The sequence below is a fragment of the Ranitomeya imitator genome, chromosome 1, assembly GCF_032444005.1.
Source record: "Ranitomeya imitator isolate aRanImi1 chromosome 1, aRanImi1.pri, whole genome shotgun sequence".
NCBI classification, from domain to species: domain Eukaryota; kingdom Metazoa; phylum Chordata; class Amphibia; order Anura; family Dendrobatidae; genus Ranitomeya; species Ranitomeya imitator.
Genome location: NC_091282.1, coordinates 568,185,331 through 568,202,192, shown reverse-complemented (window position 1 = coordinate 568,202,192; position 16,862 = coordinate 568,185,331). Strand labels below are relative to the sequence as shown.

At 48.7% G+C, this 16,862-nt stretch overlaps 1 protein-coding gene across 1 annotated transcript in view; it reads left to right on the top strand.

The window, feature by feature from the left end:
* Positions 1-16,862, top strand: part of LOC138679350 (cartilage oligomeric matrix protein-like) — a 674,654-nt gene that overhangs the window by 343,449 nt on the left and 314,343 nt on the right. Inside the window, exon 8 of the mRNA XM_069767792.1 lies at positions 11,080-11,184. Within this exon, the coding sequence (XP_069623893.1) occupies positions 11,080-11,184 (105 nt within the window). The remainder of the gene's footprint in view (positions 1-11,079; positions 11,185-16,862) is intronic.

Here is a 16,862-nt window from a genome sequence, read left to right as displayed (position 1 = left end):
AAAAAAAACAATTTATAAAAATACAAATATCAATCCACATGATTAATAATACATTTACTCATTTTACAGCAGTAATTAAAATGGAAGAGTAACTATATACTGTGAAACGCATTGAATGAACTACCATGTTTCACTTCATCATATCTGGATCTACGTCTTATTCGGCGACACGGATAATATCCACAGATTTCCTTTATTCTGAAAATACTTGGATGCTCATTAATCAAACCAAGCAATTTCTAACTATTGGATGCTCATTTCGAGTATCAAGTATAAAGTGAGTCAATGAGAAATCAATACATTTTTTTATGGAAAAATAGAAGGAGGTTGTCACGACCCTACAGGGGTCATTCCAGCAGACGGCATAGTGCACACAGAACGGGATGGTAAAGGGGAAAGGAAGGCCGTAATAATAGGGAACGAGGGATGGGACACCTCCTGAGCCTGTCCCTGAACTCCCCTAATGTCCTAAGTGGGTTCTTCCCCCTGCTGCCATCACGTACTTCATCCCTCACCTTACAATGCCCTGGCTAGTGCACTGGCTGGCAAGGGCGCTAGCCTCACCATTGCAGATAGTACAAACACAGGGGATAGCGACAAGCACGAAAGGTAGACAAGACAGACACGGTAAAAACACAAGACCACAAAGGACAAAAAGGACCAAAAAGACAGCGCCACAATGGATGGTGAAAAAATAAAAGCTTACATTTATTCTGCCTCCTGTAAATGTAGCTTTTATTTTTTCACCATCCATTGTGGCGCTGTCTTTTTGTCCTTTGTGGTCTTGGTACGTTGTCCGGGATAAGCTCCCTGGTTTTGGACGTGCGCCCCTGTGTCCGCTGAGACCTTCAATCTATAAAGAAAAGGGTGCAGTTTTGACTTTTTTTCTGTCTTGACTCTGACGGTAAAAACACTAAACTGCAGAGGATATGGAAAAAGGACCCCACAATCCACAGAAGAAGCAGATTCAGCGCTGACACCAGAAAGCTGCAACTACAAGGCTGGTCTACATAGAAACCGCTATTACCAACAGTCAGTTGATGTGTCAGGGGACTATTTAAAGGTTAGTGAGAGTGGTCACCATCCACATCAGGTGACCAGCAATGCAGCAGCTGCCAGAAAGGAAACAGACATTAACCCTTGCTGGCCTGAAAGAAAAAAGCTACATTTAAATTATAGCGGAACCAGGGCTGCCATGAATCCAAACCTGAATAGTGACAGTACCCCCTTGCAACAAGGGGTCTCTGCAGGGCTGCCACTAGAAATTTCGGGGCCCCATACTGGCAAAATTTTTGGGGCCCCCTTGAAACTCCGCCCAGGCTCCACCCCAGCCCCGCCTCCAGGCTCCACCCCACGAACTGTCCACAGTCCCACCACTCTCTCTTGGAAAATCTCCACTTCTCACCTATCACACATTGACAGTTCCCATCACCAGATCACACATATAGCCGGCAGCTTTTGTTTTGGCCAAAAGATTTTTTAAGCCGCCACCACAACAAGGTAGACACTTTTGGCCGGGCCCTACTCTACTGTAACCTACTAAATATTTGTTAAAATATGCAATACAATTTAGGTATATTTTTATTTATTTTTCAATTTTTAAAATGACCTATAATACTACATACAAGGAACAAATACCACAACACTATGACCAGATGACATATTACCACCACAGTGATCGAATAATATAAAATACAAGGAACAAATACCGCTACACCATGACCAGACCACATATTACCTCCACATCATGACCAGACCACATATTACCAACAATGACTGAATACTACAATACTGATCAGTAATACAAAAAAAACCCACAATACTATCACCATCAGTGCCATTATGCACAGGAGATCTGTAATTAGTAAGCAGTGTCTGTGTACAGGTAATACAGTGATCACTGGTGACATTACACACAGGAGCTCTGTATATAATGTATAGATAATACAGTGATCACTGGTGACATTGTACACAGGACCTCTGTATATAGTATACAGTGTATAGTGTAAGTGTATAGGTAACACTGACTCACCAGTGACGTCTCTAGGTGAAGTCCTTCATCTTTCATCCAGCACAGACCGCCATCACTTTATCCAGCCAGGACTCGTCTCTGCAGGAAATAAAACAGTTATCTCGAGTTCCGCTTGTAGAACACATTACTTAATTTTCCCAACTTCTACATTACACCACATGAAGAAGGCAACATAGTATCACTCTACACAGTAACAGGACCGCCCCCCCCCATTTAAAACAGTATACTCAAAAAATAAAATAAATACATCACTGCAATAATAATATCCCTTAATTAGCCCCTATGGTAATATTCGCCATCCTGGCCACCGTGTGTCTCATTTCAGGCTCCAGCCATATGTTCTCTCATCCTGCCCTCATGAGTATCCATTCTACCCCATATGATCTCCCCATCCTGCCCCATCTGTCTCCATCGTATCCATCCTGCCCCATCTGTTTCCAATCCTGCACCATCTCTGTCCAGCACTCTGCCCCATCTCTGTCCAGCACTCTGCCCCATCTCTGTCCAGCACTCTGCCCCATCTCTGTCCAGCACTCTGCCCCATTTCTGTCCAGCACTCTGCCCCATCTCTGTCCAGCACTCTGCCCCATCTCTGTCCAGCACTCTGCCCCATCTCTGTCCAGCACTCTGCCCAGCACTCTGCCCCATCTCTGTCCAGCACTCTGCCCCATCTCTGTCCAGCACTCTGCCCCATCTCTGTCCAGCACTCTGCCCCATCTCTGTCCAGCACTCTGCCCCATCTCTGTCCAGCACTCTGCCCCATCTCTGTCCAGCACTCTGCCCCATCTCTGTCCAGCACTCTGCCCCGTGTCCAGCTTTCTGCCCCCCATGTGTCCAGCTTTCTGCCCCCCCCCCGTGTCCAGCTTTCTGCCCCCCCCGTGTCCAGCTTTCTGCCCCCCCCCCCCGTGTCCAGCTTTCTGCCCCCCCCCCGTGTCCAGCTTTCTGCCCCCCCGTGTCCAGCTTTCTGCCCCCCCCGTGTCCAGCTTTCTGCCCCCCCCGTGTCCAGCTTTCTGCCCCCCCCCCCGTGTCCAGCTTTACTGCCCCCTCTGTGTCCAGATTTACTGCCCCCTCTGTGTCCAGATTTACTGCCCCCTCTGTGTCCAGATTTACTGCCCCCTCTGTGTCCAGATTTACTGCCCCCTCTGTGTCCAGATTTACTGCCCCCTCTGTGTACAGATTTACTGCCCCCTCTGTGTCCAGATTTACTGCCCCCTCTGTGTCCAGATTTACTGCCCCCTCTGTGTCCAGATTTACTGCCCCCTCTGTGTCCAGATTTACTGCCCCCTCTGTGTCCAGATTTACTGCCCCCTCTGTGTCCAGCTTTACTGCCCCCTCTGTGTCCAGCCTTCTGCCCCCCCTGTGTCCAGCTTTACTGCCCCCCTGTGTCCAGCCTTCTGCCCCCCGTGTCCAGCCTTCTGCCCCCCGTGTCCAGCTTTACTGCCCTTCTGTGTCCAGCGGCCTTCTGCCCCCCCCCCCGTGTCCAGATTTACTGCCCCCTCTGTGTCCAGATTTACTGCCCCCTCTGTGTCCAGATTTACTGCCCCCTCTGTGTCCAGATTTACTGCCCCCTCTGTGTCCAGATTTACTGCCCCCTCTGTGTCCAGATTTACTGCCCCCTCTGTGTCCAGCTTTACTGCCCCCTCTGTGTCCAGCCTTCTGCCCCCCCTGTGTCCAGCTTTACTGCCCCCCTGTGTCCAGCCTTCTGCCCCCCGTGTCCAGCCTTCTGCCCCCCGTGTCCAGCTTTACTGCCCTTCTGTGTCCAGCGGCCTTCTGCCCCCCCCCCCCGTGTCCAGCTTTACTGCCCCCGTGTCCAGCGGCCTTCTGCCCCCTCTGTGTCCAGCTGCCTTCTGCCCCCTCTGTGTCCAGCTGCCTTCTGCCCCCTCTGTGTCCAGCTGCCTTCTGCCCCCTCTGTGTCCAGCTGCCTTCTGCCCGCTCTGTGTCCAGCTGCCTTCTGCCCCCTCTGTGTCCAGCTGCCTTCTGCCCCGTGTCCAGCTGCCTTCTGCCCCCCTGTGTCCAGCTGCCTTCTGCCCCCCTGTGTCCAGCTGCCTTCTGCCCCCTCTGTGTCCAGCTTTACTGCCCCCCTGTGTCCAGCTGCCTTCTGCCCCCTCTGTGTCCAGCTGCCTTCTGCCCCCCTGTGTCCAGCTGCCTTCTGCCCCCGTGTCCAGCTGCCTTCTGCCCCCTCTGTGTCCAGCTGCCTTCTGCCCCATCTGTGTCCAGCTGCCTTCTGCCCCCCTGTGTCCAGCTGCCTTCTGCCCCCTCTGTGTCCAGCTGCCTTCTGCCCCCCTGTGTCCAGCTGCCTTCTGCCCCCTCTGTGTCCAGCTGCCTTCTGCCCCCCTGTGTCCAGCTTTACTGCCCCCCTGTGTCCAGCTGCCTTCTGCCCCCGTGTCCAGCTGCCTTCTGCCCCCGTGTCCAGCTGCCTTCTGCCCCCTCCGTGTCCAGCTGCCTTCTGCCCCCCTGTGTCCAGCTGCCTTCTGCCCCCTCTGTGTCCAGCTTTACTGCCCCCCTGTGTCCAGCTGCCTTCTGCCCCCTCTGTGTCCAGCTGCCTTCTGCCCCCGTGTCCAGCTGCCTTCTGCCCCCCTGTGTCCAGCTGCCTTCTGCCCCCTGTGTCCAGCTGCCTTCTGCCCCCCTGTGTCCAGCTGCCTTCTGCCCCCTCTGTGTCCAGCTGCCTTCTGCCCCCCTGTGTCCAGCTGCCTTCTGCCCCCTCTGTGTCCAGCTGCCTTCTGCCCCCCTGTGTCCAGCTGCCTTCTGCCCCCTCTGTGTCCAGCTGCCTTCTGCCCCCCTGTGTCCAGCTGCCTTCTGCCCCCTCTGTGTCCAGCTGCCTTCTGCCCCCCTGTGTCCAGCTTTACTGCCCCCCTGTGTCCAGCTGCCTTCTGCCCCCGTGTCCAGCTGCCTTCTGCCCCCTCTGTGTCCAGCTGCCTTCTGCCCCCCTGTGTCCAGCTGCCTTCTGCCCCCGTGTCCAGCTGCCTTCTGCCCCCTCCGTGTCCAGCTGCCTTCTGCCCCCCTGTGTCCAGCTGCCTTCTGCCCCCTCTGTGTCCAGCTTTACTGCCCCCCTGTGTCCAGCTGCCTTCTGCCCCCTCTGTGTCCAGCTGCCTTCTGCCCCCGTGTCCAGCTGCCTTCTGCCCCCCTGTGTCCAGCTGCCTTCTGCCCCCTCTGTGTCCAGCTGCCTTCTGCCCCCCTGTGTCCAGCTGCCTTCTGCCCCCTCTGTGTCCAGCTGCCTTCTGCCCCCCTGTGTCCAGCTGCCTTCTGCCCCCTCTGTGTCCAGCTGCCTTCTGCCCCCCTGTGTCCAGCTGCCTTCTGCCCCCTCTGTGTCCAGCTGCCTTCTGCCCCCCTGTGTCCAGCTGCCTTCTGCCCCCTCTGTGTCCAGCTGCCTTCTGCCCCCCTGTGTCCAGCTTTACTGCCCCCCTGTGTCCAGCTGCCTTCTGCCCCCGTGTCCAGCTGCCTTCTGCCCCCTCTGTGTCCAGCTGCCTTCTGCCCCCCTGTGTCCAGCTGCCTTCTGCCCCCCTGTGTCCAGCTGCCTTCTGCCCCCCCTGTGTCCAGCTGCCTTCTGCCCCCTCTGTGTCCAGCTGCCTTCTGCCCCCCTGTGTCCAGCTGCCTTCTGCCCCCCTGTGTCCAGCTGCCTTCTGCCCCCGTGTCCAGCTGCCTTCTGCCCCCTCTGTGTCCAGCTGCCTTCTGCCCCCCTGTGTCCAGCTGCCTTCTGCCCCCCTGTGTCCAGCGGCCTTCTGCCCCCTCTGTGTCCAGCGGCCTTCTGCCCCCCTGTGTCCAGCGGCCTTCTGCCCCCCTGTGTCCAGCGGCCTTCTGCCCCCTCTGTGTCCAGCGGCCTTCTGCCCCCTCTGTGTCCAGCCTTCTGCCCAAACCCCCCCCCCCCCGATCGCCGCTCTCCGCTCTTAATAGAAAAAAAAAAAAGTTCTTCTTACCTGCCGCGCTCCTCTCTCCACGCAGCTGCACTGTGCACTCGCCGGCGACTGACAATGACGTCAGACGCCGGCGACCTGCACGCTGCGGCTGGCGGCTGTTAACTATTGACGTGCGGGCGCGGGCCCGCATGTCAATAGCGTACAGCTGCAGCGCCGGCCGCCGCTAAGGGCCCGGTTCAGCCTGCGGCTGCCGGTAGGGGCCCGGTGAGCAGGTAAGAGGGGGCCCGATGCGGGCCCCCTCTGCTCACCGGGCCCCTTACGCCAGTCACGGCTGTAATGCCCTGATGGCGGCCCTGGGTCTCTGGAGGCTCAACCCCGGACCTCACCGGAAATGAAGCACGGAGACACCGCCTCAACCCACCAGATTGACACCAGCTCCACTATCCACAAGAATCGGTACCATCTTATTCTCCCCACCAACCACCATTTCAACCTTAATGGTAAACTGAGATGTAAATGTGGATGAAATGCACACCCTGGTCGACTCCCTCCACTGGACCAGGGGAATGAGGCTTTTGTGATGGAGTACAAAGTTTGGCACAAGCTGGGCAGACATTGATGAAATGATCAGTTAGACCACAGAAAAAACATGCCCCTGTCTCACAGTTAACTGCAGGCAACCTAGTTTGAGAGGAGGCTCCTCCCACCTGCATGGGTTCATCCATCGGCACCAGTGTGTCCTTCTCCCTAGAAAGACCAACAGGGAGTAGATTTGGTGTATGTCTCTCAATTAGGCATCTATCCACCCTGATAGCAAGGGCTATGGAGGCCACCAAGGAGTAGCATACTGCACCAAAGTATTCTGAAGCCTAGCTGACAAACCCTGACAAAAATGGCTCCTAAGAGAAGGGTCATTCCACTGAGTGTCAGTGGCTCCGAAACTCTAAGCAGTACTCCTCAGCCGGCTGGCCTTGATTTTACAGAGCCAGGATTCAGCCAGGGAGATGCGATCAGGATCCCCATACACCAGCAACAATGTCGCAAAACACTCATCTGCCGACCGCAAAGATGGTGAATCGGTAAGCAGGGAGATGGCCCAGGATTGGGAATCACCCTTGAGAAGGGAGACTATTATCCCCACACACTATTCCTCACTCCCTGAGGAATAAGGGTGAAGCCAGAAATATAACTTACAGGCTTCCTTGAAGACCAAAAATGTATCTCTCCCTCCAGAGAACCTGTCAGGGAGAGATAATTTGGATTCTGTTTGAGCCTGGACATGAGCAGAGACCAAAAACCCCGACACCTGCGGAAACTTCTTCAGCACCTGAGTCCGCAACTCGGTGACCTCATTTGTGAGGGTCTGGACCAGGTGATCAAAAGTTTCGGCTTGTCCCATGTGTTCCCCGGAAAATAGTACTGGTTGGTAATAATGTCACGACCCAACAGTTGTCGTTCCAGCAGATGGCAAAATGCACACACAACAGGATGGTAAAGGGTAGAGGAAGACCCTAACAATAGGGAACAAGGGATGGGACACCTCCTGAGCTCCAACCTGAGCTTGTCCTTGAACTACCATAAGGCCCTAAGCAGGTCCTTCCCTCCGCCACCTCACGTACCTCGTCCCTAACTGTCACCTCACAATACCCTGGCTAGTACACTGGTCGGCAAGAGTGCTAGCCTCACCAATGCAGATGGTACAAACACAGAGGAAAGAGACCAGCACAAGACAGAAAAGGTAAAAACACAAAACTTAGCTCCAGACTGTTGAGCTCCACACGGCAGAAAATATGGAAACAGGACCTCAAAATCCACAAAAGAAGCAGATTCAGCGCTGACACTAGAGAGTTGCAACTGCAAGGCTGGTGTACATAAAAAACTCTATTACCAACTGTCAGTTAATGCATCAGGTGAATATTTAATGGATGGTGGGAGTGGTCATCACATCAGCTGACCAGCAATGCAGCAGCTGCCAGCAAGGAAACAGACATTAACCCTTGCTGGCCTAAAAGGAAAAAAGCTACATTTAAAGTATAGCGGAACCAGAGCTGCCAAGAATCCAAACCTGAATCGTGGCAGAGGTCTTGGGGGCAGTGAAAATGTTGAAATGGATGGGAAAAGGGCTGAATGGAAGGGGAATAGCATGGGGAAGCCCCCTGGAAACATCTCTGTCTCGCAGATCGCTGCTGAGAACAATAGTGTCACACTGCTAAACAAACATTGAAAATCAACAAGAAATTGAAGTTTACAGGAAAAAATGTTAAGAAACATTTTTTTTCTGGTATAAAGACTTGTATATAAGGCAAAATTTAAAAATGATTTAAAAAAATATAATTTAAGTAAACCAAAATTGATTTTTTTAATTAAAAAAATGTAAGTTTCATTGTAATTTATGGAGGAAGCAAGAAGTGCCAAAAGTTAGGGACCCAGATACACCCTGTATTAGACATAAAGGGGGCCTCATACACATTGTATTTAAACTGTAATGTAGTGGTACTCCTATACTCATAAAGAAGATGCACTAAGTGCAAATCCTGCTAAAAATTACAAGAAGGTCATCCATACACCCTTGAAGGCAACAACTGTAGTGCCTCATTCAAATATTGTGAACAAAGTGTAGTTTTCTTACTGTTACACTCATAAAAGCTCTGCACACACTGTAAAGCCTGACAATAGTTAGAAGCAGGGTCATCGATACACCATTAAAGGCAACAACCAGAGTGCCTCATAAAAAAATAAGAAATTATAAGGAAGGTCATCCATAGACCCTAGAATGCAACAACTGGTGGGCCTCATTCACATATTGACCATTGAAAACACTTTATGTGCTGTTGTCATCTGATGGTGTGGAAAAGTAAGGTCTAATTCAGTCCTTTGTTCATTTTATCATACTGGGGTATGCCATTTTTATTTGCTGGTGCATATGTGTCTGAACACGACACCCAAACACCTAAAATATGGCAGCCCTATGTCATAGCAGACTTCGGTCTGATCCTACCCTTTTTACTTTGGTTGCCTCAGCTGTGAACTTTTCATGTTCCCTGAGCTGCCCAGTGTACAGTTGTAGGAGGGGTCTGGCATCATTTTATTTTAGCCCAGTGTCAAGGAAATTTGTCAGGACTTTCCTAATCACACAAATTCACAATATCGCAAGCCGGGAAGGTCACGAGTACCACCCGCTGTGATTCTTGGAGCGAACAGCTCTCTCCTGCCTCCTATCATCAGGACAATAACACGATTGTCCAATGATCAACAGAGAAGGCCGCAGGTTATTTGTACCACCAGGCCGGTTATCGGGAAGCTAACAGTGAGCGTTTGGTATATACACCTCCAGATTCCAACACATGTAATATGTGTATATACCCCCATACATTCACTGCTAACTCCACGATAACCCCAGACTACTCACTGCCACCACCAATTCCTTTCAGCCGATTGGACAATGATTATGGGAGCTTATAGCTTTGAGGCGTAGTTTACAGAACAGAAGGAACAGAACTATTACATTTTATATTTGATCCAAAGGGAGGCAGCGGTTATGACAAATATGCAAAAGATTTTGCAAGGTGGGCAAAGCAATACAGCAAAATAAAGGGGATTAATAGGAGAACTTACTACACGGATCACAGAGACGATTCAGCCAAATGAGAGCACTTTGCTTGGGACTGTGAAATGGGATTCATGCATACACGAGTCTGTAACGCTCCACAGGAACCCAGATCATAATTGAGCTTGATCTTTTATCAGTCCCACCTACACATCCCCCTGTGATGACCTCGCATGGGCCAGGTTGTGGGCTGGTCTCAGCCCTTCATGATTTTAGGAAATCCCAACTTATGCAACAACTCCTCATGGGACCATCGCATAAGTTTGAGACTGATGTCATCTTTTGTATCAGGATATTATCTATGCTTAGAGACAAAACAGAGCCTAGCTGTTTGAGGTTATATGGCCCCTATGGATTTGGAGCCTGTGGGCAAGGGTTATAATTATGAGAAAATATATATCTGTTTCCTTGGTTAACCCCGGTGCCGACAATGTCTCATTAATATCGGATGTATAGAAATTCTAATATTCTATGTTTTCTTATGGAGACATACTTTCTGAGCTGACTTATTGTAACTGCAGGGACCATGGCTATTTCTCAAAGGTGTGAGATCTTCCTTTCATCTACTCAAAACCTAAATAGCCTTTTCCTGTATCTCTGTCTATGCGCAATGCACATCCCCTTCAGTCATCTGGGCATAATGAGGACTTTTAATTAAGCTGGTTGACATTTCTTTGTGCACTGCCATTTTACACAAAGGCAGCTTGGAGTGCAAGCTCCTGTTTCATTAGGGCAAATGGGAGAGTGAAGAAAAAGGGAGGGGGGATATAAGGGACCTTAAGGATTTTTAATATTTTCTATTACACCCTGGACTAGACAAAACAAGTGTGCATGGTAGTCAGAATCACAATATTTTGTTAAATAACCAAACGATCTTTATTCACAAAACAGATAAGGAAATACATGATAAAAACTTTCCAAAAAACAACAGACTATTATACAACCACAGGTGTATCCATGTAAGGAAAAGAAACACCCCTCCTCCAATGTGCATGTTTGAGGTAACCCAAAAATTTATATATTAATGCGAAAAGCCTGGAAAGAGATGACAATGGACTAATCCAATAAAGGAATTACTCTGTGATGTTCCCAAGTATAAATAAATAACAAAATAATTATGAAAACATGGCCTTGATGAAGCTTTAATAGTAGTACACATGTAGATCCAAAAAATCCAAATGCATTAGACGAATCAAAGGTAAAACGTCACAAAATGACTAACACACAATACTACAAACTGGGACCTGTATATAGCAGCCATGACATGGGGAGCTGAGACCCCACTTGTATCACCTCTAGATGTGGCTTCTTCAGGGGTCATTTTCTTTTAGGCAATAAAGGCATCACACAGTAGCTTTAGCATTATATCTTTGCATGCAATCTGTTAGATCTGGCAGGAGAGAGTCTTTTCACAAGACTGGAATATGCTTTAAAAATTATATGCCGTTAAATTACATAATCTACACTGTTACACCATAACAAGCTTTATTAAAATGATGTGAAATTAAAAATCTTGGCTAATACAATAATTTTTGTGCATTTTCAATATTTTACAAACATTATTTTTTATGCACAACTCTCTACAGTGTAAAGTGGGATGGGCCGGTAATGGACTTATCTGCGCAAAGGATACAGACATTGATGGATTTCCAGATGAAAAGCTGCGATGCTCTGATCTTAGATGCAAAAAGGTAACTTACAAATAAATAAGTAAAGTAGTAAAGAAAAATATTTCAATTGTACTTCAAAATATTGCACTGGCATGTAACAAGTTGGGCATTCCTGGTCAAAATTACTGTTACTGTGAACAGTTGAGCAAGTTAAAGATGAAATGATCTCTAAAAGGCATAAAGTTAATGATGACACATTTTCTTAGTAGTTTAGGCAAAAAAAGAAATGTATTGTCTTTTTTTCATTTAAAAAATTTCAAAAAGGAAAATGGGCCGATTCAAAAGTTTGGGCACCCTTGGAGATTTTTATGCTCAGATAACTTTGACCAAGGTTTCAGACCTTAATTAGCCTTTTTGGGTTATGGCTTGTTAACTATCATTATTAGGAAAATCCAGGAAATCCAAATTTCCCAGCTTAAGCAGCTACCTAGTATTCTGAAGATGAAAAAGGTGGACGCCCACAAAGCATGAGAATGTTATAAGAAGATAACAATGCGTTTTCAAGTTGCCCTTTCCCCAGTTCAAAATGTAATTAAGAAATGGAAGTTAACATGAATAGTGGAGGTCAAAATAAGGTCTGGAAGACCAAGAAAAATTTCAGTGAGAGCTGTTTATAGGATTGCTAGAGAAGTAAATCAGAACCCGAAGCTTTCACTTTTTCCGGGTGTCCATTAAGTCCAAATGAAGTGAGATGGAAGAGGCCACTGATTACCTGCAGGGCTCACATAACATAACAATGTTACGCGACCCCTGGGAGACCAGGTGGCAACGTCACAGGAATGGCACTGCCACCAGAAATATAGGTGTTATAATTTTATATGAGGAAAACATTTTCATTGAGAAAAGATTGTTCCAGTATTAGAAAACCCTTTTAGTGGGGTTATCTTGCATTTAATTTTTTCAGACAGAACGGAATTATATGAATAATAACAAATATTTGTGAGTTATTTTCTTGACCCAACACCACTAATGCAGAGGTCCTTGCTGGCCATTGCTAACTTTGTTGCAGTGATCATGTGCAATAGAGATTATCAAATAGATCTGTATGATTCTGGTCCACTGACCATGTTTGTGGTCTGTTATCGCCAGACTTCAGTCCTGTGATCCTCCTCTTACCTGTTGGCATCCCCCGCACCTTTTCTGATAAGTATGCCTGGCACAACCTCATATGTACGTTGCCGCAGAGCCTATTATTCAGAAAAAGTGTCCAGGATTCCTTTAAGTAGTAAAGGGATTGCAGGGCTCTGGTCCAATGGCAATGTACTACCAATGTGGCAGCTGGGCCAGGATTTTGTGAATCATCTTACTGTGCTCTAACATAGTGGATGCTTTCCTGAAACGGAAAGTACTTGCAAGCAGCATAATACAAAGGTATTATTCCAGGTAGGAATTGGTTGGCTGTGTAAATTTAGAAACTAATCCGCAGCATTGCACGCTTGGCGATTCCAAGCGCTGTGGATTAGACAGGGGTGGAAAGAGATGATTTGCATAGCTCCGCCTACTGCAAAGGATTCTGGGTAAACCTGCTATTCTTTGTATTATGCTGCTTGCAAGTACTTTCCGTTTCAGGAAAGCATCCACTATGTATTTCCTTTAAGTAGAGGGCTTTTCGGTCTCTTTCGTCCCGCTACATTTAGCCCAACTTGGGTCTCTCCCTAAGGTGGCTAGCATGTATGTATCGCTTGCTCACCGAGCCCCACTCCATACAGCCAACCAATTCCAGCCCTGTGCTGATGAGGGCCTAAAGCCCGAAACACGTGTCCACAGGTAGGAATTGGTTGGCTGTGTAAATTTAGAAACTAATCCGCAGCATTGCACGCTTGGCGATTCCAAGCGCTGTGGATTAGACAGGGGTGGAAAGAGATGATTTGCATAGCTCCGCCTACTGCAAAGGATTCTGGGTAAACCTGCTATTCTTTGTATTATGCTGCTTGCAAGTACTTTCCGTTTCAGGAAAGCATCCACTATGTATTTCCTTTAAGTAGAGGGCTTTTCGGTCTCTTTCGTCCCGCTACATTTAGCCCAACTTGGGTCTCTCCCTAAGGTGGCTAGCATGTATGTATCGCTTGCTCACCGAGCCCCACTCCATACAGCCAACCAATTCCAGCCCTGTGCTGATGAGGGCCTAAAGCCCGAAACACGTGTCCACAGGTAGGAATTGGTTGGCTGTGTAAATTTAGAAACTAATCCGCAGCATTGCACGCTTGGCGATTCCAAGCGCTGTGGATTAGACAGGGGTGGAAAGAGATGATTTGCATAGCTCCGCCTACTGCAAAGGATTCTGGGTAAACCTGCTATTCTTTGTATTATGCTGCTTGCAAGTACTTTCCGTTTCAGGAAAGCATCCACTATGTATTTCCTTTAAGTAGAGGGCTTTTCGGTCTCTTTCGTCCCGCTACATTTAGCCCAACTTGGGTCTCTCCCTAAGGTGGCTAGCATGTATGTATCGCTTGCTCACCGAGCCCCACTCCATACAGCCAACCAATTCCAGCCCTGTGCTGATGAGGGCCTAAAGCCCGAAACACGTGTCCACAGGTAGGAATTGGTTGGCTGTGTAAATTTAGAAACTAATCCGCAGCATTGCACGCTTGGCGATTCCAAGCGCTGTGGATTAGACAGGGGTGGAAAGAGATGATTTGCATAGCTCCGCCTACTGCAAAGGATTCTGGGTAAACCTGCTATTCTTTGTATTATGCTGCTTGCAAGTACTTTCCGTTTCAGGAAAGCATCCACTATGTATTTCCTTTAAGTAGAGGGCTTTTCGGTCTCTTTCGTCCCGCTACATTTAGCCCAACTTGGGTCTCTCCCTAAGGTGGCTAGCATGTATGTATCGCTTGCTCACCGAGCCCCACTCCATACAGCCAACCAATTCCAGCCCTGTGCTGATGAGGGCCTAAAGCCCGAAACACGTGTCCACAGGTAGGAATTGGTTGGCTGTGTAAATTTAGAAACTAATCCGCAGCATTGCACGCTTGGCGATTCCAAGCGCTGTGGATTAGACAGGGGTGGAAAGAGATGATTTGCATAGCTCCGCCTACTGCAAAGGATTCTGGGTAAACCTGCTATTCTTTGTATTATGCTGCTTGCAAGTACTTTCCGTTTCAGGAAAGCATCCACTATGTATTTCCTTTAAGTAGAGGGCTTTTCGGTCTCTTTCGTCCCGCTACATTTAGCCCAACTTGGGTCTCTCCCTAAGGTGGCTAGCATGTATGTATCGCTTGCTCACCGAGCCCCACTCCATACAGCCAACCAATTCCAGCCCTGTGCTGATGAGGGCCTAAAGCCCGAAACACGTGTCCACAGGTAGGAATTGGTTGGCTGTGTAAATTTAGAAACTAATCCGCAGCATTGCACGCTTGGCGATTCCAAGCGCTGTGGATTAGACAGGGGTGGAAAGAGATGATTTGCATAGCTCCGCCTACTGCAAAGGATTCTGGGTAAACCTGCTATTCTTTGTATTATGCTGCTTGCAAGTACTTTCCGTTTCAGGAAAGCATCCACTATGTATTTCCTTTAAGTAGAGGGCTTTTCGGTCTCTTTCGTCCCGCTACATTTAGCCCAACTTGGGTCTCTCCCTAAGGTGGCTAGCATGTATGTATCGCTTGCTCACCGAGCCCCACTCCATACAGCCAACCAATTCCAGCCCTGTGCTGATGAGGGCCTAAAGCCCGAAACACGTGTCCACAGGTAGGAATTGGTTGGCTGTGTAAATTTAGAAACTAATCCGCAGCATTGCACGCTTGGCGATTCCAAGCGCTGTGGATTAGACAGGGGTGGAAAGAGATGATTTGCATAGCTCCGCCTACTGCAAAGGATTCTGGGTAAACCTGCTATTCTTTGTATTATGCTGCTTGCAAGTACTTTCCGTTTCAGGAAAGCATCCACTATGTATTTCCTTTAAGTAGAGGGCTTTTCGGTCTCTTTCGTCCCGCTACATTTAGCCCAACTTGGGTCTCTCCCTAAGGTGGCTAGCATGTATGTATCGCTTGCTCACCGAGCCCCACTCCATACAGCCAACCAATTCCAGCCCTGTGCTGATGAGGGCCTAAAGCCCGAAACACGTGTCCACAGGTAGGAATTGGTTGGCTGTGTAAATTTAGAAACTAATCCGCAGCATTGCACGCTTGGCGATTCCAAGCGCTGTGGATTAGACAGGGGTGGAAAGAGATGATTTGCATAGCTCCGCCTACTGCAAAGGATTCTGGGTAAACCTGCTATTCTTTGTATTATGCTGCTTGCAAGTACTTTCCGTTTCAGGAAAGCATCCACTATGTATTTCCTTTAAGTAGAGGGCTTTTCGGTCTCTTTCGTCCCGCTACATTTAGCCCAACTTGGGTCTCTCCCTAAGGTGGCTAGCATGTATGTATCGCTTGCTCACCGAGCCCCACTCCATACAGCCAACCAATTCCAGCCCTGTGCTGATGAGGGCCTAAAGCCCGAAACACGTGTCCACAGGTAGGAATTGGTTGGCTGTGTAAATTTAGAAACTAATCCGCAGCATTGCACGCTTGGCGATTCCAAGCGCTGTGGATTAGACAGGGGTGGAAAGAGATGATTTGCATAGCTCCGCCTACTGCAAAGGATTCTGGGTAAACCTGCTATTCTTTGTATTATGCTGCTTGCAAGTACTTTCCGTTTCAGGAAAGCATCCACTATGTATTTCCTTTAAGTAGAGGGCTTTTCGGTCTCTTTCGTCCCGCTACATTTAGCCCAACTTGGGTCTCTCCCTAAGGTGGCTAGCATGTATGTATCGCTTGCTCACCGAGCCCCACTCCATACAGCCAACCAATTCCAGCCCTGTGCTGATGAGGGCCTAAAGCCCGAAACACGTGTCCACAGGTAGGAATTGGTTGGCTGTGTAAATTTAGAAACTAATCCGCAGCATTGCACGCTTGGCGATTCCAAGCGCTGTGGATTAGACAGGGGTGGAAAGAGATGATTTGCATAGCTCCGCCTACTGCAAAGGATTCTGGGTAAACCTGCTATTCTTTGTATTATGCTGCTTGCAAGTACTTTCCGTTTCAGGAAAGCATCCACTATGTATTTCCTTTAAGTAGAGGGCTTTTCGGTCTCTTTCGTCCCGCTACATTTAGCCCAACTTGGGTCTCTCCCTAAGGTGGCTAGCATGTATGTATCGCTTGCTCACCGAGCCCCACTCCATACAGCCAACCAATTCCAGCCCTGTGCTGATGAGGGCCTAAAGCCCGAAACACGTGTCCACAGGTAGGAATTGGTTGGCTGTGTAAATTTAGAAACTAATCCGCAGCATTGCACGCTTGGCGATTCCAAGCGCTGTGGATTAGACAGGGGTGGAAAGAGATGATTTGCATAGCTCCGCCTACTGCAAAGGATTCTGGGTAAACCTGCTATTCTTTGTATTATGCTGCTTGCAAGTACTTTCCGTTTCAGGAAAGCATCCACTATGTATTTCCTTTAAGTAGAGGGCTTTTCGGTCTCTTTCGTCCCGCTACATTTAGCCCAACTTGGGTCTCTCCCTAAGGTGGCTAGCATGTATGTATCGCTTGCTCACCGAGCCCCACTCCATACAGCCAACCAATTCCAGCCCTGTGCTGATGAGGGCCTAAAGCCCGAAACACGTGTCCACAGGTAGGAATTGGTTGGCTGTGTAAATTTAGAAACTAATCCGCAGCATTGCACGCTTGGCGATTCCAAGCGCTGTGGATTAGACAGGGGTGGAA